The sequence below is a fragment of the Balaenoptera ricei genome, chromosome 17 (assembly GCF_028023285.1).
Source record: "Balaenoptera ricei isolate mBalRic1 chromosome 17, mBalRic1.hap2, whole genome shotgun sequence".
Lineage (NCBI taxonomy): Eukaryota > Metazoa > Chordata > Mammalia > Artiodactyla > Balaenopteridae > Balaenoptera > Balaenoptera ricei.
In genome coordinates this window covers 54,205,384-54,231,858 of record NC_082655.1, presented here as the reverse complement: position 1 = coordinate 54,231,858, position 26,475 = coordinate 54,205,384, and the positions used below count along the sequence as shown (strand labels likewise).

The 26,475-nt window shown below is 38.3% G+C and overlaps 1 protein-coding gene across 1 annotated transcript in view; it reads left to right on the top strand.

Moving 5' to 3' along the window:
• CA13 (carbonic anhydrase 13) overlaps nucleotides 1-24,349 on the top strand; it is a 31,888-nt gene extending 7,539 nt beyond the window's left edge. The window contains exons 3-7 of the mRNA XM_059901368.1: nucleotides 4,292-4,410; nucleotides 10,295-10,390; nucleotides 12,145-12,207; nucleotides 12,741-12,896; nucleotides 22,090-24,349. Of these exons, the coding sequence (XP_059757351.1) occupies nucleotides 4,292-4,410; nucleotides 10,295-10,390; nucleotides 12,145-12,207; nucleotides 12,741-12,896; nucleotides 22,090-22,209 (554 nt within the window). The 3' untranslated portion in view covers nucleotides 22,210-24,349. The remainder of the gene's footprint in view (nucleotides 1-4,291; nucleotides 4,411-10,294; nucleotides 10,391-12,144; nucleotides 12,208-12,740; nucleotides 12,897-22,089) is intronic.
• The last annotated feature ends 2,126 nt before the right edge of the window (nucleotides 24,350-26,475 follow it).

The window sequence follows — 26,475 nt, the reverse complement described above, 5'->3', positions numbered from 1 at the left end:
ATGCTCAGAGCAAAGGAAGCCAGAAGCCAGACTAATGAAGACTGTCCTGGCTCTGAAAAGAATTCAAGCCCCAGTAGCTAGGACCATTCCTATCTTCGTTCTCTCTTTCTCTCTCTTTCTCACTATAATCCTGGCAGATTTGTGCTCTTTGTTTCTTCTTTTCCTAGATTCCAAGCAAAACATAGATGTGATGTTCATTTAGTTTTACTTCAGAGAACTGTTTACCATACAGTGATCAGTCCCTGACTTTTATTAGATTCACAGGTCCTAAGACTATACTCTTTAGCGATGCCCAGGTCACTTCAGTAGCATCCTTACAAACTGAAGTTTGTGGGGGAGTGTTTCTACAGGTGAGGTCTCTTTCTTACTTTATGTTAGTAACATTTATTGATCCGGGCACTGTCCTAGGCACTGGGTATACAAGAGAATGAGATCAATCCTGCCTTAAAGGAGTTTGTATCCTAGTGAGATAGACAGTAAATGTGTGAACAGCCAAGTGTTTTGCTTTTTAAATGAATTTTTTTCTGATTTTGTTTTGCCAGCCTTGCTTATCATTTTAGGCAACTGACTACAGTGTAGTTTCAGAAAGTGAGTAGAGTAAGCAAATTACTAACAATTAAAAAAAAAGTTAAGTTTAATAGTGTAATGCATATGTTCCTAGTTGGTCTTTGCAGCATATAGCAAATGACAGAAATCCTTTTACTAAGTTATTAAAATTTTCTCAGACTTTAAAATTAACTCTGGGGCTTCCCTGGTGGCGCAGTGGTTGAGAATCTGCCTGCCAATGCAGGGGACACGGGTTCAAGCCCTGGTCTGGGAAGATCCCACATGCCACGGAGCAACTGGGCCCGTGAGCCACAACTACTGAGCCTGAGCGTCTGGAGCCTGTGCTCCGCAACAAGAGAGGCTGCGATAGTGAGAGGCCCGCGCACCGCGATGAAGAGTGGCCCCCACTTGCCGCAACTAGAGAAAGCCCTCGCACAGAAACGAAGACCCAACACAACCAAAAATAAATGAATAAATAAGCCTACACCTTTAAGAAAAAAAAAAAACCCAATACCAAGGGCATTTGTTTAAAAAAAAAAAAAAATTAACTCTGGTTTCTTGATCTCTGTAGACCTCTTATATGAGAGTTTTATTTGGAATAGACTTTTTAAAAAATCTTAATGGAGGGATATATGAAGTATTATATATATATATGCTAAGTGTGATTTTGGAGAAATAATTACTAGTTTTCAAACATAAGATGGAAACAATATATATTTATTCATCTAGGTTGGAAGCTAAGATGAATAATTTGACTCTTGAAAACACTAAATTATCCTCATTAAAAAATAATTTTTGTCACCATTAATCATTTTATCTCATAGTTTAGCTGTTTAGTTGTTTTATTATAGACCATCTCAACGCTGGTGATTAACCTTGGTATTGTGACTCATTTTTTCCCACTCTGTGTTCCTTTGGTAGAGCACTGCTCCAAGAGAATGGTCTTCATGATTAAACATTTGCTCATCATAGTCCCAGGGTGGATATTTTAGTTAAAACACTCAAAGTCCAGATATGTAAAGAGTAAGGCAATCTCTGTTGCTTAACTAAGCAGAGCCGTGCTAATCTGGCTTTAAACCCTGGATTCAGAGGAGGTTTTCCAGAGATCAACCAGTACTCTTGGATGTTTCCCTAATAATGTGTGTGTTTTTTGGTATCACTTTCTTTCTCCTGAGCCAGCTTGTTTGCATCTTCTCCCAAAGTCAATTCCACATCTATCACTCAAGCTCTCTAATCTGCTTTTTATCTGTGAAGGAATGACTTCATGGTTCAGCTCAGGTCTTATTATACAGTAGCAAGGGAAAAAGAGACAAAAGAGCTGTTGATTTCTTTTTGTTTGGAATGCCACTGCACCCATGCTATATGGAGTCAGGGAAATGTGCCTTTTAAATTAATTTATCTGTGAATCATCTTTGAAACTGTTTGTTTAAATACAAATCAAATATTTTATTCATTCCTTCATCAAATATTTATTGTGCATCTCCTCTGTGATGGTTACTGTGCTAGGTGATGGGATGGGTACAACAGAGACCCGAGTAGACGGTCTCTGCCCTCGTGAACATTGTTCCGTGGGAGAAGAAACAGTACAATTATCTGTTTGTGACAGAGTAACAGAAGAGCGAGCCCTAGAGTCTGGTGTAAGTGATTCTCCCTTCTCTTTTATTTTTCAGAGGGCTCTGAACATAGCTATCTTTATTTATTGTAAAGAAATCTGGATGCAGATGAGTCTAAAGGAAGCCCCAACCATTCAACCTTACAAAAGATTTTATTACATACGCTCCCATTTTTTTTTTTCCCTTAGGCAGTTTCGGGAATTGTAGAAGTTAAAGAACATCCAGTCCAATCTCCTAATTAAACAGAGACAAACAATCACAAATATAGACAGGAAAGCTGAAGCCCATAGAGGCTTAAATGAGTTTTGAAAAGTGGCATAGTTTAGTAGCCAAGCTGGGACTATTCCCACGTCTGCTGATTCCAACTACTATACCAACTCTTAATTACTGATGTTCAACTTCAGCCGAGTCAAACCAAGTAAGGGAGAAATGAGTGCAGTTGTACTGGTCAATACAGATGGCAGTCTGGATCATTCTTTCTCCTACAGTATAGCTCAAAGAGGAGTGTGCCTTAGACAAATGTATTATCTTGTCCTTTTTTTTGTTGTTGTTTGTAGAAAACTGCATGCAATACCTCTTAACATCTTTTGCTTCTTATATAAGGTGGATCATTCTTGACAAATTTTGAGATTATATATATATATATCTTCTGAAGATGAGGGTAATTTAAATCAAACTATTGTTTAAGGCTGCACCATACCAATCCAACACTTAATCCTGTTGGAATGTCAATGAGAGATTAGCAGTGCTTTTGATGTAATCAGCATGCGATGCTTCCATATCTTCATATATCCTTTAAAACATGCTCAATAAAGATTAATTGGGAGGAGACAGTTTAGGACTATGTTTTCTACTAAAAAGCTTTTCTGTATACTTAAGATATGATTCTATTGCCACGATTTTAGAGATCATATGTGTTGAGGCAAAGTACTAAAATATACTCTGCCAAAGTGACAAAGATATGACGGATTATTTTGAAAGAGTTAATTTTGTCCTGTATTTCATGTTTCCCCAAGAACATAGAATTCAAGTATAAAAGACATGCTTACTTTGCCAGTTTTTGTAGTAATCATAACAGCAATAAAATAGTAATAATAGCTAACGTGTCCAGCATGCTGACTTTCTGCCAGGCAGTGATAAGTGATTTTTTTTTTTTTTTTTTTTTTTTTTTTTTTTTTTTTTTTTTTAATAATGAGAGCCTCTGGGAACTACAGTTTTGTCTTTTTATTTTTATTTATTTGTTTGTTTGTTTATTTATTTATTTATTATTTATAGCTGTGTTGGGTCTTCGTTTCTGTGCAAGCGCTTTCTCTAGTTGCGGCAAGTGGGGGCCGCTCTTCATCGCGGTGTGCGGGCCTCTCACTATCGCGGCGCGCGGGCCTCTCGCTATCGTGGCCTCTCTTGTTGCGGAGCACAGGCTCCAGACGCGCAGGCTCAGTAGTTGTGGCTCACGGGCTTAGTTGCTCAGCGGCATATGGGATCTTCCCAGACCAGGGCTCGAACCCGTGTTCCCTGCATTGGCAGGCAGACTCCCAACCACTGCGCCACCAGGGAAGCCCATGATAAGTGCTTTGTGTTCAATTTTTCTTCTGTTTTCACAACAGCATCAGGAGGAGGTAACGTTACTCTCTGGAGGTTATAGACAGGAGAGCTGAGGTTTCAAAGTTAAAGGATTTGTGCAAGATGACACAGTTAGTAAATAGAGCGTTCAGCGTTCTCCTAACGCTGAAGCCTATTCTCTGACCGTATTGCTAGGCTGCTCTACCATATTCAAGATGGAGCTCTTAGCACATCACATTTTTATTTAGAGAGGCTGACATCCTCCATTAAACAGAGCAATTCTTTACCTCTACAAACTCCCAGTTTCTGCTACTTTTAACCAGTGTGTCTGTTTTAATTTCCAAGATATTCCATAAAAATCGGTATTGTGGACTCTTTAACCTTTTAAAATGTTTGTTTTTACTCCTCATATATTTAAAAGTTGTATTCCTGTCAGCCATCTGAATGACATTTATAAAAAATTCCTTGGAGGACATGGAGATGTTGAGTGATCCAGGGAGATGCTGTGGGTTGTGACAGGATGTGTAAATTTTTTTTTTCTTGCTGACAATTTAAAATGTATTGATGTTTAGTTCTGCGTGGGGGTCCTCTCACCGGAAGCTACAGGTTACGACAGTTTCACCTTCACTGGGGGTCCACCGATGATCATGGCTCTGAACACGTGGTGGACGGCGTGAGATATGCCGCAGAGGTGAGCCATCAGACTTGTATTCATCATTCAGAGTTTTTCTATGTGACGGGATTTTAGGGACACAGAAGACAACTCTCTTTATGCCGGATTAGGTATCTCAGTGGCTGAAATTGCTTTATTCTTTCAGCATGAGAGTTTATCAACATGAGAGCCACACGTTTGGCCTTTCTGAGTCTTAGAGATTAGGGTTTTTGTGCCCATTTTAGAAATGAATAAACTGGAGACTTAGAGAGACTAAGTAACTTATCCAGCTAGGAAGCAGTTGAGATGGCTTGAAACCCATGTCTGTCTGATACCAATTATAAACTCTGATGTATTTCCTGAAAAACCAGTGAGAAGGGAGAGAAAGAAACATTTGGTTTAGGCCCAACTGTGTACACATTTGGTCCAGACACAAATATATACTAAGATCACGTAAAGTCCATATGATATAGTTAATAGTAAGTGGCCAAGTTCCTCTTAGGGAAAAAAAAGTAAAGTCACAAACTCTCCTAAACTCTACATTACCTCTACAACCCCAGGTATTAAAATGGAGTCTGTAATTATTCAGGTCGTTGGTAAAGCAGAATAGGATGAAGTGTTCATTGACTTGTTTTTTTCCATTGGGGAGTTAACTTCTTTTCCTTATAATCATATTCATTAATAATATTCTACTTTTTCTAATCCTCTGGTTAAAGGACAAAGCATAATATACTTCAAGTTTTAATACAGTTAAATATTGCTAACACCCAGCTTTACCATGAGAGGAAAGTGAATTATTGTATGACTCAACCAAAGCTACTTATGTGAAAATATATAATGTGGCTTGTGAGTCGTCTAGGCAAGACAGAGCAAATGTTACCAGGCAAGTACAGTTTTTCTTCATGTTTCTTGTGATTACGGAGCTGTGGAGTTGAGACACTCTTTTATAGCCCTGCTGCTCAAAGAGATTCAGCAAACAGACTTCTTTCCAGTTTTATTTTTCTGTTGACTTATACATCTGCTCTCTGAGACTATCAACCAAAACGTCCTTTTTGCCTACTAAAACACTTTTGCTTGAGGCCGAGTGCTTAGGGTATGGGACCTGCTCTGTCCTTGGGGTGGAGGAATAAAATCTACATCCAAAGTGGACAAAAGATGCCAAGAATGCACAAAGCAGGACTCCTGAACCTGTACAGTGTCTCAGTTTATATCACCTACTGAATAGTTTTCATGTTTGCTTTCTAAAGTTTTGTGTTCTAAATTTGACATGTTTTAAATTTCAAAAGTTTTGTGCAGATTAAGAACTGGCTTTGGATCACTGAACTGTAATTTTCCTAAGCCACTTAGGAAAATTGGTCACATTGCTTTATGTTTACACCTTCTAACTTCATAAACTTGAAAGTATACTCTCAGGTTGACTCTGAGTTGGCAAGTGGTTTCCTGGAAAGGGCCCTCATATCCTGAAATTAGTCAGAGGTGCAGAGTCCTTACTTGCAGAGCAAGGACCATCTTTGTAGGTTTTCCTTCCTGAAGAAGATGAAGCGTTGACTGGAATTTCACACTGTTCTTTAATGTATGTTTAAGGCTGTTTATTTCATTTGTTCATGCATGTATGCATTCATTCATTCTTTTAAGAATTCATTGAGGTCCTAGCATGTCCCCATCTTGGCCCAACTTACTCGTACTCATCCTGAAGGGAGTGCTGGGAAGGAGGAGGGATGGGTCAGGAAACACTTCCTCATGGAAAAGGCTTTACCCAAACCTGAAGGAGGAGCAGGAGTGAGCCAGGCAAAGGGGAGAGCACCTGCATAGAATCATGTGTGAGGACTGGGGGTGGGGAAGAGTATAACATATTATCACATATTTGAAGAACAGAATGGCCAGTGTGATTAGATCATGAAGTAAAAAGGGGAGAGTTGTCAGGGGTAAAGTTGGGAGGCTAGAGGCATCTGATCTTACTAAGGTAAGTCACGTAAGTATTGCAAACTTTATTCTAAGTGCAACAAGAAGCCACTGATTGGCTTTGAATCAGGAAGTGATCATACACGTGTTTTAAAAATATCATTCAAGCTATAGTTTGAGAATAGATTGGATTGAAGCAGGAATGGATAAAGGGAACCAGTCAGGAGGCTTTCGGGAATGTTCCAGGTAATAGGACATAGTGCAGCTGGAGGGCTGGCTAGCTGGAAGTGCCACTTCAGTGGGCTTTGGTGATTACTTGGGGTTGAGGGTGAGGGAGGGAAGGAGTCAGTGTTTCTGGCTTGAGATAGGAATGTAACTGGAAGAAGAGGAAGTCTGGGTCAGACCTCAGGGTTGGTGGGTGTTCGAGGTCGACAGTAAACAAATAAATAAATTGGACGTGGTAAGTTCTTTGATAGGAACAATACCATATGATCTGGTAGAGTGACTGGGTGCTTAAGAAAGGCCTCTTTGAGATGATCAGTGAATTGAGACTGAATGACCAGAAGAAGCCACTCTGAGGAAACCTAGGGAGATCTTTCTGGTAAGTGGGAACAGTAGGTACAGGTGCTCTGAGGCAGAAATGAGGTTGGCATGTGCTAGAAGAGAAAGACATTGGCTTCTAGGATTGGAATTAATGAGAGAGGAGAAATTATTAGCCATGTTCCAGAGAGGCCTGCAGAGGCCATACCACGTTGGGCTTTGGGGGGCTTGGTGAGCAGTTTGGAGTTTATCTTCATGTAGCAGGACAAAGACAATGGAGGGTTTCGAGCAGGGCAATGGCATGTTCTGCTTTATATTTTATAAAATATAACTAGCTGCTCCGTGGCTAAGAGTTTGGGCAAACATTGAAGAAGCAAGGAGACAAACTAGAAGGCTATGAACGTGTTCACATGAGCGATGATGGTGATTTGTACTGTGGGGTGGTGGAGATGAAGAGAGCTAGACGAATCCATATGTTTGGGGGGTAAAATCCATGAGACTTGCCAAGGAGAAGGATGTCAAGATTAAAGGAAGGAAAAAGAGGAATCTAGAAACACTCTTAAGATTTTGGCTTGAGCAACCATGAGAATGGTTGTGCCATTTGCTGAGATGGGAAAGTCCAGGGAGGAGCAGGCTGCAGACAGGAATGAACTGTCTGTTTGGACATGTTAAGTTGGAGAGACAACTATAGATATTCTAGTCTCGTGTTCAAGTAGGCTACTGGATACAAACCTGGAGTTTAAAGAAGAGGTCAGGGTGGGAGATGAAGGTATTTGGGAGTCATTTGCATTTGGTTTCAGGTTCAAAAGGATCCCTTTGTGCTTGGCTATCGAAGTGATTCCTAGTGGTTGTTTAATTTTTCCAGCTGCCGTTGTACCTAACTTCAGGACTACCATCAAGTTGTGTCCTCTTAAAAAATAAAAATATGAAGAAAAAATGAAAGGAAAAAAACCATTCAAAGCTGTAACCTTTAAAAATTTAATTTGGAGCCTAATCTAATGATTTGTGACATTACAGAGATTAAAGTAATCTAAATCATGAAAGACTTTATCCCGAGAGTCATCTATCTACAAAAAGTAGGCTAATAGTTCACTGCATATTTGGAACTTTATCTGATTACAATTTATGCCAAATACATAATGAGCATATTAAATGTGTAGTTGATAGTAAAATTACGATTTCAACATTAATGAGCACATTTTATGTAGCAATAGTATGCAATTTAAAAATACTAAAGTTGAGGGCTTCCCTGGTGGCGCGGTGGTTGAGAATCTGCCTGCCAATGCAGGAGACACGGGTTCGAGCCCTGGTCTGGGAAGATCCCACATGCCGCGGAGCAACTAGACCCGTGAGCCACAACTACTGAGCCTGCGCGACTGGAGCCTGTGCTCCGCAACAAGAGAGGCCGCGATAGTGAGAGGCCCGCGCACCGCGATGAAGAGTGTCCCCCGCTTGCCACAACTAGAGAAAGCCCTCGCACAGAAATAAAGACCCAACACAGCCAAAAATAAATAAATAAATAAATAAATTAAAAAAAAATACTAAAGTTGAATAATACTATTATTTAGAAATTGCTTTCCAATAGAGAAGAATCTTATTTCCATTTTTGCAGTGGCTACTATAACTTCTTGTCATTCAGTTCAAATCACTGTGGCTGTCACTGTTAGGAAATGTGAGTTTGTTGTTTGTTTGAGTTTTAGTTCAAATACAAATGCTAATAAAGTTGATATCAGTTGCTCTGAAGATACTGCTGCCAGTTAAGCAAAGTGTGTGGCAGAGAGAAGGACTTGTTTAAAAAAAAACAAAACATTTTTCTTGCTTTAGTCTCCTATAATATTTCAAACAATTGTTGTTTTTAACCAGTGGAAGGATATACAGATAGATTTATGTCTCTTTAGTTACACATTCATTTTCTAATCCGTTGGAGTTGTGAACATAGAGAGGGCATTTCACATCTTTCTATCTCCTTGGTGTCATCTCTTACTAAGTGAACTATGTTGGCAAGGAGCCACTTAAAACAACTTTAGCATACTTTCCTACCTCTCCCTTACAGTGGAATATCATCTGTCTCATGTGAGCCAAATGAATTTTGTTTCATCATCCAATATTTTCAGGCTTTGTGCCTCTCCCAGCTATCTGACATCAACATAGAACATGGCACCAGAAGAATCTGCTTTTGTATTTTCCACCTGGATATGCCACAGTCTTCCTTGATTGTTTGTGAATGGTGCACTATTTTATAGTTTTATAGTTCCCAGTTTATGGTAACTCTTATTTATCTAGAAATCCTCCCATATTAGTTGCCTGTAAGATGTGAAGTTATATTTAAAGGAAGGGGTAAAAATATTCATTTGAATATATTAAATTCTCTCTGTAACAGCCAGAAAGGTGATTTGTGCATGAAACCCTTCATAAATAAGTGTTTCCTCCCCGAGGTGCCAAAAGGACTCATTTGAAAGAGATCTTATTTGAAGTCCATCCTTCATGGAGGGTCCTTGGACAACATGGCCGAGTCATGATCTTGGCCAAGTCATTTGGGTACCTGCATTGCCCTCTGGATTCTATCTCAGTTTGTCCTTCCCTTAACCAGGAATGAAGACCCTCTAAGAATGGTCTTCTGCCTTATTGTTATTCTACAACCCTTCACACTTGTTTGTGAGTTTGGGATACTGCATTGTTTACTATTGTAGGACATTTAGGACACCTTTGGAAGTTGTGAAGTGGGTGAAGCCTGTTTTCTAGAGTTCCGGGTTCTCCAACTCCTTGTCTCTTCCTTCTTTCTTCCCCCTCATCAGTAACACCAGCTGCCTCTCATTTTCTTCCTCAGATGCCTCTGTTTACAAGACCCTGAAGCCTCTTTTTCCCTATTAAAACTTGCTCTCAACAGAGGATCTGAACATATTCTTAGAAATTAGAAAATGTGTAAATACCACTAAAAATAATTACCCCTAAGGAGAATTTGCATTTTCAAGCCATAAAAAGTCTTAACCTCCAGTGATGAACATTTGACTGGCAGTTTCAGGAACAACTGGCACTGTCCTCAGCAGCAGGATTGTCCCCGAATACCTACTGTGTGGAGGGTGACTTCTCCACTTGCCTATGACCCTGCACTCGTGCATTGGACTCAGCCGCCAGCTGGGGTCTAATTGAAGGCTGCACAATTGCAGTCCCATCTGCGGACATGGGGGATCCCTGAGTCACTTGGGAGCAATGGTTGGAGATTGTTAGGGCTAGAGAGGCTTGACAGGATGCTCCAGAGCCTTCTAGTGATGTGGACTTCAGCACAGAACACCACAGACCAAAGTGACATGGTCCTTCGCCTGTATACTTTAGTTTTTAGACAAAAGTAAAGAGGAGGATTCTGGACATTATACATATAAGTGCACAATACCAGACGATCTGTATAAATGTTTTATTTGCATTTATTTTTTAAGGGTGTTTAAAAAAAACATTTGAATTATGTTGTGTTCCTCCCTTTCAGCTCCACGTTGTTCACTGGAATTCAGACAAATACCCCAGCTTTGTTGAGGCAGCTCATGAGCCAGATGGACTAGCTGTCTTGGGTGTATTTTTGCAGGTGAGAATCACTAATTTCATTTTGAATAACTAGTCAACCATGTTGGGTAAAGAGTTTCAATCATGGGGTAGACAGTCTACCATTTTTTTTTTTTTAATATTAATTAATTTATTTATTTTGGCTGTGTTGGGTCTTCGTTTCTGTGCGAGGGCTTTCTCTAGTTGCGGCAAGTGGGGGCCACTCTTCATCGCGGTGTGCGGGCCTCTCACTATCGCGACCTCTCTTGTTGCAGAGCACAGGCTCCAGACGCGCAGGCTCAGTAATTGTGGCTCACGGGCCCAGCCGCTCCGCGGCATGTGGGATCTTCCCAGACCAGGGCTCGAACCCGTGTCCCCTGCATTGGCAGGCAGATTCTCAACCACTGCGCCACCAGGGAAGCCCCAGAGTTAATTTTAAAGTCTGAGAAAATTTTAATAACTTAGTAAAAGGATTTCTGTCATTTGCTATATGCTGCAAAGACCAACTAGGAACATATGCATTACACTATTAAACTTAACTTTTTTTTTTAATTGTTAGTAATTTGCTTACTCTACTCACTTTTTTACCATTTTTTAATAGTAAACTAGTTCTAGGTTTAATGTTTTCCTTTTGAAGTGAATTTTAAAGTTTTGTATATTAGTTTATGGTTCATCTAAGGGCCCAGAACTACCCTAGGAACATTGTCTTATGATACGTCTCATTGTCCATTGATCATTTTTTTGTGAATAGCAAACGCAGATGCAGCAACAATAGTAGCAGAAGTAACAACTGAGATCTTGAGAAGAAAATCTTTATAATAGGCTCTTCCTGACTGCTCAATATTTGGAGATACAGGGTAGGGTAAAATTCAAGTTCCTGATTCTTGAAGCACTAGTTTGACCACAACAGTGTTTTGTCCCAAACACACTGACCATTTTAAAAGATTCTGTTGTATTTTTCTTTGTCTGATATTCACAGGAGGTATCACAGTCAGAATACCTGTGGGTGGGCTGGGCCGCTCAACTCCCACTGCGACCACATTCTTTAGGGTGTGCATTTTCGATATGCCCCCGACTCTGTGTGATGTTGATGTTGTAAGTCGTTGCACTGGGACAGGGGGAAGCATGGGGCAGAGCAGAGACTGGCATGCATAGCAGCAGCTCCTTTTTTCGGTCCCCAAGTCTGGTGGTGGCAGTGAGATCCAAGTGGGGCAAGGCATTATACTTGAATCCCAAGGACTTAAAACCTTCAGATAGATTCAGGACACCTCAAATATATGAAAAGAAGTACATATATTTTTCTGAAGGATTCTCCTCATGATGATATATTCCCTTGATTCAGGACCTCAAGTCATTTTAAGCTGAAAGTGGGAGATGTTTTCATCTAATGTTTTGATTGTCACCAATAGTCGGTTTGGATCTAAGGTCTGAAAGTCACATATGGTTTAATAGTGCAGGTGTTATGTAAGAGTTTCCTAAGCAAAGTTTCTCTCAAGAGAATCTGTACCCTGAACATTCATAAAGCTGACAAATATGAAGCTGTTACTGCTAGTTTTGGAATAGAAGTTATAGTTCAGCCAAGGAGCCCTGTAATATTATCTTGTTGTTTAGATTTTTCTGGCGTGATAAGGCTGCCAGGTGAAAGAGAGCCTCACTATAGAACAATCACTGTTTGTTTGTTCTGGGCTGGCTTAGGTTTTTTTTTAAAAAAAAGAATTTAAAAATAGTGCCTGAAATGGAGTGATTCAGACCTGATGTGCTACAGTAACCATTTCTTCTGAAATTTTGTGTTTTCAGATTGGTGAGCATAATCCCCAACTGCAAAAGATTACTGACATTTTGGATTCCATTAAAGAAAAGGTAAAATTAATTACTATTTACTAGTGACTAATATATTCCTTGGTTTCTCCTGAATTCTCTTATCTTCTTCTAAAAATTCAGACTTTGACATAGCATATGCTGCCGGCTTGGAAGCAGGTTTGGAAGATATTTGACCAATAGAACAGAAGTAGCTTATTACCACTTATCTCTTGAAAATTATGAAGGGGTCTTAAGTTATCTAAAACAATCACTATTACATCTATTTTTGCATAATTAGTTTCTTTTACTGGAGTTTTGCAGAGGAAGCCTTTAGTTGCAACACATTTTAAAGACCACTTACATTAAAAAATAAATCTTGAGCTTCTTAAATAAATCTAGGTGATGCGCTACTTCATCTTAAATATTTAGATTAAGGCAGATTCTTTTTTTTTTAAGATATGAAAAGCAGATACTAAATAATTCCATGAATTACAGAATTCCAGTGAAATAATATTTCACTGGGTGTATGTTTTTTTGAGGTCTGTGTAAAACTTTCCCATTGTAATTTGTGGGAATTCTCTTTTCTTCCTCAGGGTAAACAAACTCGATTCACAAATTTTGACCCATTATCTCTGCTTCCTCCACGCTGGGATTATTGGACGTATCCTGGTTCCCTTACAGTCCCACCTCTTCTAGAGAGCGTCACATGGATCGTTTTAAAACAACCTATAAACATCAGCTCTCAACAGGTATATCGCTTTTTCCATATTAATCCTGATTCACTAGAGGAAACTGGGCTTAATCTTGTGTGTGTGTGTGTGTGTGTGTGTGTGTTTTTCTTCAAACCCTGCCCTTAATTTCTGCTGTTGTGAAGCCTGAAATTAAGGCTTTACCTTTCTCTTCATTAATCAGATGGGTGGTTGGACCAGATGAGATTTATGTCCCTTTCTTTTTGACCTTCTATGATTAGATGATTTCTTTCCCATTTCCTAGAAATGCAATGTGCAAACAGACACGGATGGAAGTGAAGTGCCACTTTAAGGACTATACTTGTTTGTTTTTATTTTCTTTTGTGTGGTCTGAGATATTAACAGTCTGGGATACAAATGGGAAAATCAGGAGAGAGGCTTCTCTCAAAAGATGATAGTCTCCTTTTTGACCTCAGTCCCTGGACCTGCCTCTCCTACAAATCTCACATTTAGAAGGGGAACGGTGAGAACAGCACCCTAAGACATTGTGTACTTGTTAAATTTTAGAAGTCCATCTGATCTTTTGGCTTTTATTGACAAAACTGTTGTGAAGCTGCCTGAGGGGCTTTAAGCATTTGCTAAGAGGCTGTGGGTGGCTGCCTGTGCTCTTCTTGTGAAGACATTTCCTCACTGGTTCTTCTGATAAATGCTTACAGAGCCCCCATGGTCAGTCGGTCAGTCAGTCTCGGAATGTCTTTGATGCCCAGAGACTCTGGTCAGAGCTGTGACTGACGAATCTGCCGGGTGGATGCTCTGTGCTCTGGGATGCTGTACCTAACGGGTTTTGTTTTGTTTTCCGTTTCGAATTATATGCTGCGAGATTCTTAGTAAGAACATAGCCTAGTAATTTTTGCATCTAATAAAGTACTCCTATCCTGAGCTGGCCCACCTGCCTAGCGATCTATATCTTTCCTCCAATCAAAGACTAGAGCTGGTTCACCTTTACGAAGGTCATATCAGGTAACTTTTCCCCTTGGGGTGTTGAACACATCCAACTTCTGTCGACCTTGTCTTTAGAATGAAAGCCAAATAATAATCTGGGGCATACTTATGAAAACATTTTATAAAAGTCTGGGTAGAAATCCGGAGCTTGACTGACACAGAAATTCCTGTGAATTTTTTCCATCAGAAATAAGGTGAGTTGCATCATGAGAAAAATGACCTGTCACAGATTCAGTGGCTTTATTAATGGGGTTAATTTTCCTCCCCTTCACGTGCTAAACTGTTTACTTTTACATTCTTTTATTAAATTTGAATAGGTTAATAGTAAGAGTTAATACATTACAACATCAAGTTAGTAATATTAAGGGAATCATGTTTTCCCTCGTATTTCAAGAATTTCTTTATTCCTTAAAGCCAGTTGGAAAATAATTTTTTTTCAATCCACCTGTGATTTGGAAAACAATATATATCAAAATATATATTTAGTTACTTAAAATACATAAAGTTAACCGAATCAAAAATAACTCCCTGCAAGTTTAGGAGTGACTGACTGCCTAGCTGTGAATTCACTACTGTATCTTATTTGAAGCTTAATTCATTAATGTTAATTATTAATGTGGTTTTTATGCAGTTAAGAGTTTATAAAATAATAGCTGTATTTTAGAGGTTTAGTGTGAGTGGTAATTCACTTTGAGGAATTCACTTAAATCTACTGTAGCAGGAACACTTTGAGACATTTTATTTTTAACCAGATTGAAGTGATTATCTGAGTAATAATCCCAATTATTATGATGATTATAATATCTTAATAATCCAAATTATCATGATGATTATAATATCGTAATAATCCAAATTATTATGGTGATTTTAAGATTTAAAGAATGAAGCAAAAGGTATTTTAAGAGTCAAATCCCATTTGAACCATGAGAAAAACATCAGAAAATGCCCAGTTGAGAGACATTCTCAATATACATGATCAGTAGTCCTCAAAACTGTCAAGGTCATCAAAAACAAGGTAAGTCTGAGAAACTGTCATAATCACGAAATGCTCAAGGAGACAAGACAGCTAAATATGATGCCATTCCTTGATCGGATCCTGGAACAGAAAAAGATGTTAGGTAAATACAAAGGAAACCTGAATAAAGGATGGACTTCAGTTAATGATAACATATTAATATTGGTTCACGAATTGTGAAAAATGTACCATACTAAGGCAAGATGTTAATAACGGGAAACTTTTGTGTGCGTCCTTAAAAGTGAATGAAAAAAAATAAAAGGGGAAACTGAGTGTGGGGTATCCGAGAACTAATTATTCTATCTTTGTAAGAATTCTGTAAATCCAAAACTGTTCTAAAATAAAAAGCATATTTTAGGGCTTCCCTGGTGGCGCAATGGTTGAGAATCTGCCTGCTAATGCAGGGGACACGGGTTCGCGCCCTGGTCTGGGAAGATCCCACATGCCGCAGAGCAACTGGGCCCGTGAGCCACAACTACTGAGCCTGCGCGTCTGGAGCCTGTGCTCCGCAACAAGAGAGGCCACGATAGTGAGAGGCCCGCGCACCGCGATGAAGAGTGGCCCCCGCTTGCCGCAACTAGAGAAAGCCCTAGCACAGAAACGAAGACCCAACATAGCAATCAATCAATCAATCAATAAATCTTAAAAAAAAAAAAAAAAGTTTAAAAAAAAAAAAAAAAGCATATTTTAAAAACCCAAAGCATGAAAGGGTTGATAAGATTATTTAGTTGCTTAACTCTTTTATATAAAGTAAAATGGAAATGTATACCATTGATTTAAGGATTACTTTTCAAAAGATAATTTTTAATCTCAATTTTAGCAGCTCTTTATTTTAGAAACCACTGGAAAATAGTATTTTTATTTATTTTTCAATTCCACCATATAATTTCACTGTCTGTGAAGATTAAATCCTCTTTTTAGTAAGTTGGTGCCAGTTTTTTTCTAGGTTTTTTTCCTGCTGCTATTTCTTGCCAAGTCATTGTTTGACCTAAAGGGCAAATCAGATGGTTTTCATTTTCTTTTTCTTGATACAAGCCTATTTTTCTCCCCAAAGAAAAAGAGTCATTTACAGGAATGCTTGATTTAACTGCCAGGCCAGTAAACAGATACACTGTTTTTTGCTACTTCTGATAACAGATCTGTCATTCTTTGGAAGGCTGACTTCTCATGCCAATCTCTTTGGTTTATGCCAGAATATCAAAAGTGGCTTACTGACCTGTTGAAATTTGATGTGTAGAATACTTGGCTTTAATTCTGTACTCCTTTTTAAAGAAATTTTTTTCTTTTTTGTTTATTACGATATTTGCATACAATAAAATTCATGAATTTTAGTGTGCAGCTGATGATTTTGGTTATTGTAACAACCACTACAATCAAGATATACAATGGATCCCTTGGCTGAAAAAGTTTCCTTGTGCCCCTCTGTACCCCATCTTCTTCCTCACCCATGGCCCCAGGCAACCACTGAGATGCTGTCACTAGAATGTTATCTTTTTAAAATTTTATTTAAATGGAATCATATAGTACATAAACACTCCTGCTCCTCCAGGTTTGGAGTTAAAGGCCTTTTCCAAGAGGAAGCATTCAAAACACTCTGACAGTATTTTCTCTCAGTCTGTGGTTTGCCTTTCTTTTTTTTTTCACTATATCTTTTGAAGAGCAAAAGTTAAAAAGTTCTTAATCTAGATGAAGGTCATTTTATCAATTTATCTTTTATCATTTGTGCTTTTGGTTTCCTGATAAGAAACCTTTGCCTAACTATATACCACAAAATATTTTTTCCTACTTTAAGTAATAGTTTTAGCTTTTACATTTAAGTGTTCTATTATTTATGAGTTAATTTTTATGTGTGTTGTGTCCCATTTTCTTTCCTTCTGATATTCTTTTTTTTATTTGAAGTACAGTTGACTTACAATATTATGTCAGTTTCAGGTATACAACATAGTGATTTATTATTTTTATTGATTATACTCTACATAAAGTTATTACAAAATATTGGCTATATTCCCCTGTGCTGTACATTACATCCTTGTAACTTCTTTATTTTATACCTGGTAGTTTGTACCTCTAATCCCCTACCCCTATATTGCCCTTCCCCAACCCCTCTCCCTTCCGGTAACCACTACTTTGTTCTCTTATCTTGAGTCTGTTTCTGCTTTGCTATACTTGTTCATTTGTTTTATTTTGTAGATTACACATATTAGTGAAAACATATAGTATTTGTCTTTCTCTGACTTATTTTACTAAGCTAATACCCTCCAGGTCTATTCATGTTGTTGCAAATGGCAAAATTTCATTCTTTTTTTCTGGCTAAGTAATATTCCATCACACACACACACACACACACACACACACACACACACACCACATCTTCTTTATCCATTCATCTGTTGATGACACTTAGGTTGCTTTCATATATGATATTCTAATTATGCAAACATTTGACCTTTTAATAACATCTAACAGGTTCCTTCCGAGGCTCTATTAGTTTGAAATCTTTTAAAAAATCTCTGTTCTTCACTGTGGATAATTTCTATTGACCTATATTCAAGTTCATTTGCTCTTTCTCTGTCGTGTCAGTTTGTCTGTTAATTTTATCCAGTGAATTTTTGTTTTAGAAATTATATTTTTTAGATCTAAAATTTATACTTGATTCTTTTTTATTATTTCTATTTCTCTGCTGAGACTTCCCATTACTCTGCTGAGATTTCTCATGCACTAAAAAGTATGCCTTGTTTAACTTCATATAACCCACAGGTAGTTGAAGTAGCCACTTTACAATCCTTGTAAGTTCCAAATTTGGGTAATCTTGAGTCTCACTTTGTTGATTTTTCTTTCTTTAAGCATGTATTCCATTTTCTTGAGTCTTTGTATATTGAGTAATTTTCTATTGCATTCTAGATGTTACGAACATTAAGTTGTGGAGATTCTGGATCTGTTATTTTTCTCTGATCAGTACTGTTTCCTTTGTGTTGGCAGGTAATTTTCTTGGCTGGGCTTGAGTTGCAGATTTTCCTTCTTGTGCAGTAGCTTCAGTCTCAGTACATGTGTGGTTCTTGGGTATGAGTTTGGGGATCCTCTCTCTGGCTCTTTCCTTGCAAGACAGGTATGCCCCATAGCAGCTCTATGCACCTTGCAGACTCCACCTTGTCCAAGTGAAAAACTGGAGAGACAGGAACTCACGTGAGGGCTCCCATCTCTCCAAGTGAACATGAACTCCCCATCTGAATCCCTTTACTTATGTTCACTCTTTAGTACCTGCAGCTGGTTGTTTTTTTGTATTGTGTCTGGGTTTTACACTTGTCTTTTTCTACAGGAAGGTTGTCTGCAGAGTCTTAGTCCAGTATATCTGGAATCAAAAATCTAATGTCCTTCTTTAATAGTAAAATTTTTTATTTTGTAATTAATGATAATTAACAATCTAGGAAAATTTCCCTAACTTCTGTATCTTCAGACTATGTGTGAATTGAGGAAAGAATTCATTCACTTGAATATTAATTTTGACTTACTATGTAAAACTGTCTAATTATCTTTGAAATTAAAGTTTTAAATTTTAGAAGACAGTATAAGTCAATTCTAGAATTGTTTAATAATTGCCAATTTTTGCAAGGCGTGATGCAAGAGGTATAAACAAGTGTTAAAAAGGCCCTTGTCCTCCCATAGTTTATAATCTAACAGAGGGGATAAAATAAATGCATAAAAAACTGTAACACAGTGGCTTTGCTTGGTACTGTAAGAGAATATAAGGTGTAAGGGAAGTTCAGAAGGGGAGAGACTAGTTTTCAGTGGAGCAATCAGGAAGAGACTTCATGAAAGAGCTTACATTTAGGTTGGTTCAAAAAGTGGGGACAGGTTGGGGGTATAAAGGAAAGGGGAATTTCAAGAAGGAATAGCATACGTAAAGGCAAAAAAGAGAAGTGCAAAAAAATATGTGGGCAACTTTGTACCTGTGGTTGTCAAAATAGAGAGTATGCAAGAATCACCTGATGAAGCTTACCAAAATGTGGATCCTTGGGCCTTGTTAGAAACTCTGATTCAAAAGCCTGAGGGGGGGTCCAGGAATCTCAAGTTTTAAGAATCACCTCAAAATCTTTTCATTCAGATGCTCTTGGACCCCCCTTCACAAAACTGACCTAGAGTGGGACCTGTGTGTGGAATAATAGGAAATAATCTAGAAGGATTAGTTGGAATTGGGTGGTCAAGAGGCTTGGAAGCCATGCTAACAACTTTGTTTTAGAGCCTTATAGGGTTTGAAATGTTATATATTTTAGAGATATATTTTGAAATGTTTACACCTGAAATGATGTGATATTTGGAATGTGCTTCAAAATAATACAGTTTGGGCAGGATTCGGAGGTGGTGAGAGAGAATGGGTGAGGGTGTGGATGAAAGAGAATTGGCCACGTGTTGATGACTGTTGAAGCTGGGTGATGGTTTATTATGTTACTCTATCTACCCTTCTGTATATCTGCCAGTTTCCATAATAAGAAGCAAATAAGAAGAGATTAGGGGAAAATGGAAAAAAAAAAGAAAGAAAAAAGAAAAACACTTACAGATACAGTGTAGTGCTGTGGTTAGTGCATGGCTTATTTGCCAGATGGCTTATTTATTGAAATTTCCTAACTCTCCCTCGAGTTCCTCATGTTTAAAATGGGTATAATGGTATATTATTGATAGGCTTGTTTGGAGGATTAAATGTGATATGTAATGTAAAACACTTAGCATAGTATGTGGCCCGCCATGTTCTGTAAGAGAGAGCTTATTTTTATTATTACTCAACTTTGGCAGGCAGTGGAGAGCTAGTAAAGACATTTGAGCACGAGAGTGGCTAATCAAAGCTGTTTACAAAACATTAGAAAAGGATATTTCTGCTTACTGGGGTCACTACAGAAGAAATTTAAACTTTCAGTAGTAGAGCCAAAGAAAACAGCAAAAGAGCCTTCACGCTGAGCTGGGGAGATTCTTGCCAGGAACTGTGTAGGTACTGAGTCAGCCTTAGTGACAAGGGGACAGATTTTCTGCCTAAAGGAAGCCAGAGGCCTGGTGAGGGCATGACACTGATAGGGGCCAATCTAAGCAGAGCCTAGCAGATCAGGGTCCACCTAGCTGGGCTAAGGGAACAGGAGGACGATCCAGCACCAAAAAGGGAAGGGGTTTGATGAGACATCAGGACAGGTTCAGAGACTCTTACCAAAATGAGCAGGCTGGTCAGAGAAAGATCTAGAGTAAGTTCTAGTTCCAGACGGATGAGGCTAAGGTGTTGCAGAGGTAGGGAGCCATGATCAATTTGCAGAGGAGTCAAAGGGGGATAGGGGGATAAATAAAGCCAAGATCTTCAGAGGAATAGGCAGTTTCCCTGGGAGGCTAGTTGTGTTCGGTGAGGCCGGTAAATCAGTGCCCTGATTCAGGACTTGGGATTCCAGCACAGTCACCTGGAGTGGCCACTCCAGATAGACCTGGATCGTCATGATCTGCAGAAGGCTGGACATCTTCTCTGTGGCTGTGGAGATTAGATTTCACTAGCCTCTGCTACTTGACTTTACCAGAGAATTATATATGTCTCATCTGGCTTTAGCCATAATGATCTGGTCTAATGAAACATGAGTAATAGCAAGTTGTAAATATTTGTCTTATTCTTCCCATATCTATACTCTTTGAAAAGACACCTCAAAATATGACTTGTGGAAATACACAGCTGCTTGTATATGATACCTGAACATATCTCCATAGAGTGCGGTTATAAACTATTGCCTATTTATTATGAAGGACTTGCATCACCTCTGTCTCCCATCCTGGCTAGTACTGTTAAGAGAAATATTTTAGGCTTCAGGTAAATGATGATGATGGAAACCTAATATATGTGTCCTAGTCTGAATTTCTTTGACTCTTTGATTAGGTGACTAACAAAACTTAGAGAATGAAGGCTCTCATTCTCAACAATTTAATACTTTGTACTCACTCAAAACAGCAAAACAGACACCAAAAACTTACTTGTGTGGCAATATGTTTTTAGTGAACGTTTTTGAGACAGTAGAATTATTCAGGTAATTTACCCAGTCTTCATTTTACTACTATAGACCTGTGCTTAGTCTTAAAAAATAATATTAAATCACAAAGGAATTGCTAAATAATTTATAAAACAAACTTATAATAGAAAACTTTTCAGCAATTAAAAATAGTGACATAGATATATCTATTGACATGTGAAGGATATATATTAAGTGATAAAATAAGGTTTCAGAAGAGTAAATATAGTTGAGCTTATTTTGCAATAAAACATGTCAAGCGTGTGTACTGGTGCATGTGCATATAGTGCTTGTACATAAGGAAACATCTAGAAGGATATACTCCATAATGTTAACAGTGGTTATATTTTGTGATGTGATTTCTCATAATTTCTATTTTCTTCTTGACACTTTGTGTACTATATGAAGTTTATAAGATAATTAAGCATTGTGTGTGTGTGTGTGTGTGTGTGTGTGTGTGTGAGATAAGAAAAAGTAAGCCCTTGTGTTGAGAAATATGCCTATATCGCTTAAATTGTATTGAAGTATTATAAGTGGTTGAAGACTCCTAGTCTTTTCCCAGAGTTAGTTGCTGACAAGGCACACATATGGTGAGAGAAAAATCACTGTTTAAGGAAAACAGTGCATAAAAGATGAAAATTCTGTAGGATGAGTACCACATGGTCCCCTTGAAAATTTGGGCCATGTTATATTGGTGTGCTGGTGAGTATTCAGTGTAATTCCAAGAGCTGGATGACACCTACTGAGGTAATCTAATCCGATGTTTCACTTTATAGATGAGGAAACTAGAGACAATAAATGATTTTCCCAAGGTCACACAGCTCACTAGTGGCAGAACCAGGACTGGGACCCAGCTTGGAAAACCCTTTCCACTGTCCCATTATGCCTTTGCAGGGGACATTCTCTGATTTCTAGCTATGTACTCTTTAAACCACATTCTAAATGTTGTTTCCTCTTATTACTTTGATCTTCAAATGAAGAAAGCTTATATACTTAATTTTTGAACCCATAGGTATTTGTATAATGATAAGAATCTAGCAGAAGAGTTGCTTTATGATGTATGACCCATAACTTAGAAAATTTTCATTGAAATACATTTAGTTCCTGGTAGAAGAAAGCTTATAAATTTCTTAACTTTCTGTGCAGGGCAATTCATTAACATTGGTGTGACTTTCTACGCTAAAACTAACTCTTCTCTTTTCTTCAACAGCTGGCCACATTCCGCACCCTCTTGTGTACAGGGGAGGGCAAAGCAGCGGCTTTTTTGTTGAGCAATCACCGTCCACCACAGCCTCTGAAGGGCCGAAAAGTGAGAGCCTCTTTCCATTAAAAGTTGTCACCAGTAGACCACCCCAAACGTGTCTGTGGAGAGAAAACAAAACAAAACAAAACAAACACAAACATCCCTACTAACAGTTCTTTCCTAGAATTCTAATTTATGGGGTGCCATTTTGCTATCAGCTTCAACACAAAGAAGATCAGATCTTTTTAATCAAACTAACTTAAGTCATCTGTCTCAGATTTGCAGTATATAAGCAGTATATACTTGGGTATATAAGCAGTAAACACTGGTGTGTTTTAAAATGCATGGAATACATCTACTTCAACCTGCGTGGCAACGTGGTGGGCATTGCAAACCTCAGAATGTATTAAAAATCTTCCCTTGCCATAAAGACTTGATCAGTCACGTCTCTCAGTGATGTTTGGTGAAAAACTTAAATTCATTCCCAGAATGATAGGATTGTGGTACCTTTTCCTAAACAAGTGATTCCGCTTAATATCTTGATATCATTCCAATTCATAAAAGTAGATACTATTTCCTTTTAAAGTGAATTTTCGTTTGGATCATGTTGCTGATTCTCACTGCAGGATACCTCTAATAAAATGAACAAGAGGAGAGTTATGGGGGTGGGGGTGGGATATAGCGAATTAAAGCATCTATTCCACAGCTCAAAAAGAGTCAATACAATTTTGGTGAGGAATTCCCCAGGATATAAATGACTATTTAAACTTTAATGACTTATGCCATACATCTCATTCACTTGGTGATGTTAATGATAAAGTGGCTAATAATTGATCAGACACAGTGGTTGTCAATTTATGGCATTAGCATGGTTTGAAACAGATTGCAAATTACCAGTGCAGGCAGAGCTGCCCATGGGCATGAGGCACAGGTTGGCTAATTTTGTCCTGTGTTTTGGCAACAGAGCAGGGAGCAGTCCTGTGAAGGTCATTGTTTTGTCAATTGATGGGGAAAAATTACTTGAGTTTCATAGATATAATCAGTCACAAGCCCTTCAAACCATTTCCATGGCAACACCCCTCTCCCCTTACACACGTGTCCCTCCATCTCTTAATTTTGTAAGTTGGCTCTAGATATTCACTCTAACCTATTATCTCTTGTATATTTTTGTTTTTTTTTGGTGAAGGAGGATGGGGGAGGTCCTTCTGCTCTTTCTGGTACAAATACAGTGACACTAAGCATTAACTTAATAATCACGTTTAAGACTTGAACACATGCTACACTTCTGTCATCTTCTGAGAAAAGTTTAACTGAGTTTCCTTAATTTTGATGATTTATTAAGACACTTCTCTTCCCCTGAATGTAGATTTTAATAATTGGAAGTATTCTGTGATAGTCTTCTTTTTTTTTTTTTTTTTGACTGCACCACACGGCTTGTGCGATCTTAGTTCCCTGACCAGGGATCGAACCTGGGCCCATAGCAGTGAAAGCACCGAGTCTTAACCACTGGACCACCATGGAATTCCCTGTGATAGTTCTTGATAGGATCACTGATTATCAGTCAATTGTGTAATAATGATAGATATGATTGCATTAAGATGAGTTCCTGAAGATGAAAGCTCCTTTGGTTTTTGTTTCCCCTTCACAGTATCTAGCTTGAGGCCTTGCAGGAGATTGACAAGTAGCAAATATTTAATTAATTGAATATTTAAAAAACTTTATTTTGTGTCTTTGGTAATTATCTTGCTGCTTGCAATCAAATGCACTGTAAGTTCGTGTAACAAGTAAAGCGCAAGTTATCCCTTTAAAATTGTTTCTTCTTAAAGGAATACTTGTTAAATCTACCTGTGTAACGAGAAGTTCTCACTGGTTTTAAAAATACCAGTGTTGAATGAATTTCTTTAGTTTGGAAAGACATGTTGTGAAGTATCCTAGTCAGAGAAAGAAGTCTGTTTTCTCAGAGAAAGTAAATAGCATGTAGGATGGGGATTCTAATTACTGTGTATGAGCATTACCACTTTGTAATTTACGGTTTCTGCTACAGTATTCCATCAGTTCTATGCTACAGATTGGACTTTAGTAGACTAGAAACGTCTACACAGCACTGATTTCCTTGAAGATTGTCTGATAATTAGAGGCAAAATTGTCTAAGTGTTATCTAAAGTCTAAGTTGTTATCTTTTGAAAAGATTAAAGAGTTGTAAATACTAGCATGGATAATCTTTTGTTTCCCACCTGTATTGGATTTATATTTGTTAAGCATTTTGTATTTTAACTTAAATTGGATTCAACCACAATAAAGATTACAAGACAAACTTTGAACTTGTATATGCAAGATACAGAATGAGATTACATTTTTACACTTTTTATTTAGAAAACAATTTCAAACTCACAGAGAAATTGCAAACACAATTTTTTCCGCTAAATTATTTGAGAGTAAGTTGCCAACCTGTTAATGCATCATCCCACAAACTTCAGTGTATATTTTCACAAGTTAGGACATTATCCTACAGAGCCATAGTACAGCTAAAACAACCATGAGGTTAACCTTGTTTTATTATCACTGACTATGCCATTCGAGGGTAACTCGTTCATTTAGTTGTGTTTCCTTTGGTCGGGCACTGGTCCTCAGTCTTTCTTTGCTGTTTATGATTTTGATGCTTTTGAAGATGATAGCCTAGTTATTTTACAGAATGCCCCTCAATTTGGGTTTGTTCGAGATTTCCTTGTGATTAGATCCAAATTTTGCATTGTCGGCAGGAAGATCACAAAAGCAATGCTGGATCCTATCAGGCACATTGATTTGTCCTCTAATGGAGTATATTCACTTCAGCACTTGATTAAGATGGTGTCTGCTAGGCTTCTCCACTGCAAAGTTACTCTTTTTTCCTTTGTAATTAACAAATATTTGTGTGGGGATGTGCTTTGAGACTATGTAAATATCCTGTTTCTGATTAAACCTCCAATTTATTCATTTGTTTCTACTATGGATTTAAGGGATCCCTGTTTTATTCAGTGGGCTGTAAGACTGTTATGACTATTACCATCTATTCTCCCATGCATATTTTTCTTAATTGGCCAGGAGGAGCACCTCCAAGCTGGCTTCTGTGCCCTTTTGACACTTCATCCCCACGTTCTTACTTTCTGACAGCAGTGTGATGTTCCTGGCTCAGCTCATTCTGCACCTTCCCTTGCCCTGGAATCTAACATTTCTCCAAGGAACCCTGGTTTCTTTTAGTGGAAAATAGTATTGAAAAAACTAACATCTGGGTGCTAGATGAGTGCATGGCTATTGGAGCACTGCTACTCCTGGATCCTCTCAGTGAACAGAGGTCAGGAATGCACACACAAACACACACGCACAATGTGTACTCACATGTACAACATCTATATTTAAAAAAATCACAATTTCACACTCATATCTCTAATTTCAATCCAATACTACAGGGTTCATTCTAGTTCTCCATTTCCATATTTCTAATCCCCTTCTCCAACAGTGAGAAACCTGGCTCCCATTATCCTCAATACATTTACTTCTTTGGCCACTTCTTCTGTGTGTAACCAGTATCCCATCACCACTTCCGATCTCTCACCCCCACAGGCATGGATGCCCTCTTCTCTCAGCTTGGATTGTGATGTCCTGCACTGGGCTGCCTTGTCCCCTGAGAGGAGGTGGGGCAAGGAGGGGAAAGCGAAAAGCAAGGTTACATTTTGAAATACTCACTGGACTGTTCACGGGGAGGTTCTTTATTTCTAACACAAGGTTATTGAAAATGTGGCTTTGCCTATACACATTTTATCATAGGTGGCAGTGAAATGCAATATTTTGTAAAAGATTTTTAATACCTCTGAGTGGAGCTGCAGAAAATGTAGACCAAGGAATAGTGGGCTCATTTCAGAGGCTAGAAAGCCATCCAGACACTTGGATAAGTATCACAAGTTGTTCTTATTTTAGATTTACTGAAGAAGATTAAATCCCGTATGTTGAGGTTTTTGATACCCACTGAAATGTAAACTCCCCTCAGAGGATACTTTTTAAAATCATTTACACTTTAGTATAACTGATTTTTACATGACAGGTTTTGGTGGGAATAAAGACTGACAGCGGAATGTCAACATGATATAAAAGAGTCAATGGTCTGAGTGTTTGGATAACCGAGATGAACTTGAACTACTTCACAATTTTGCTTACATGCCTCATTATTACCTGCACCCTTACACTTTGCACCATGACTGATGTATAACAAATACTCATTGTCGGTAAATGGAATGCATTCTTTATTGAAGTAATTGGAGATTTCTCTGATGTGGCTAGGAACTCACCTCTACCTTCCTAGAGAGGAATGATAACAAG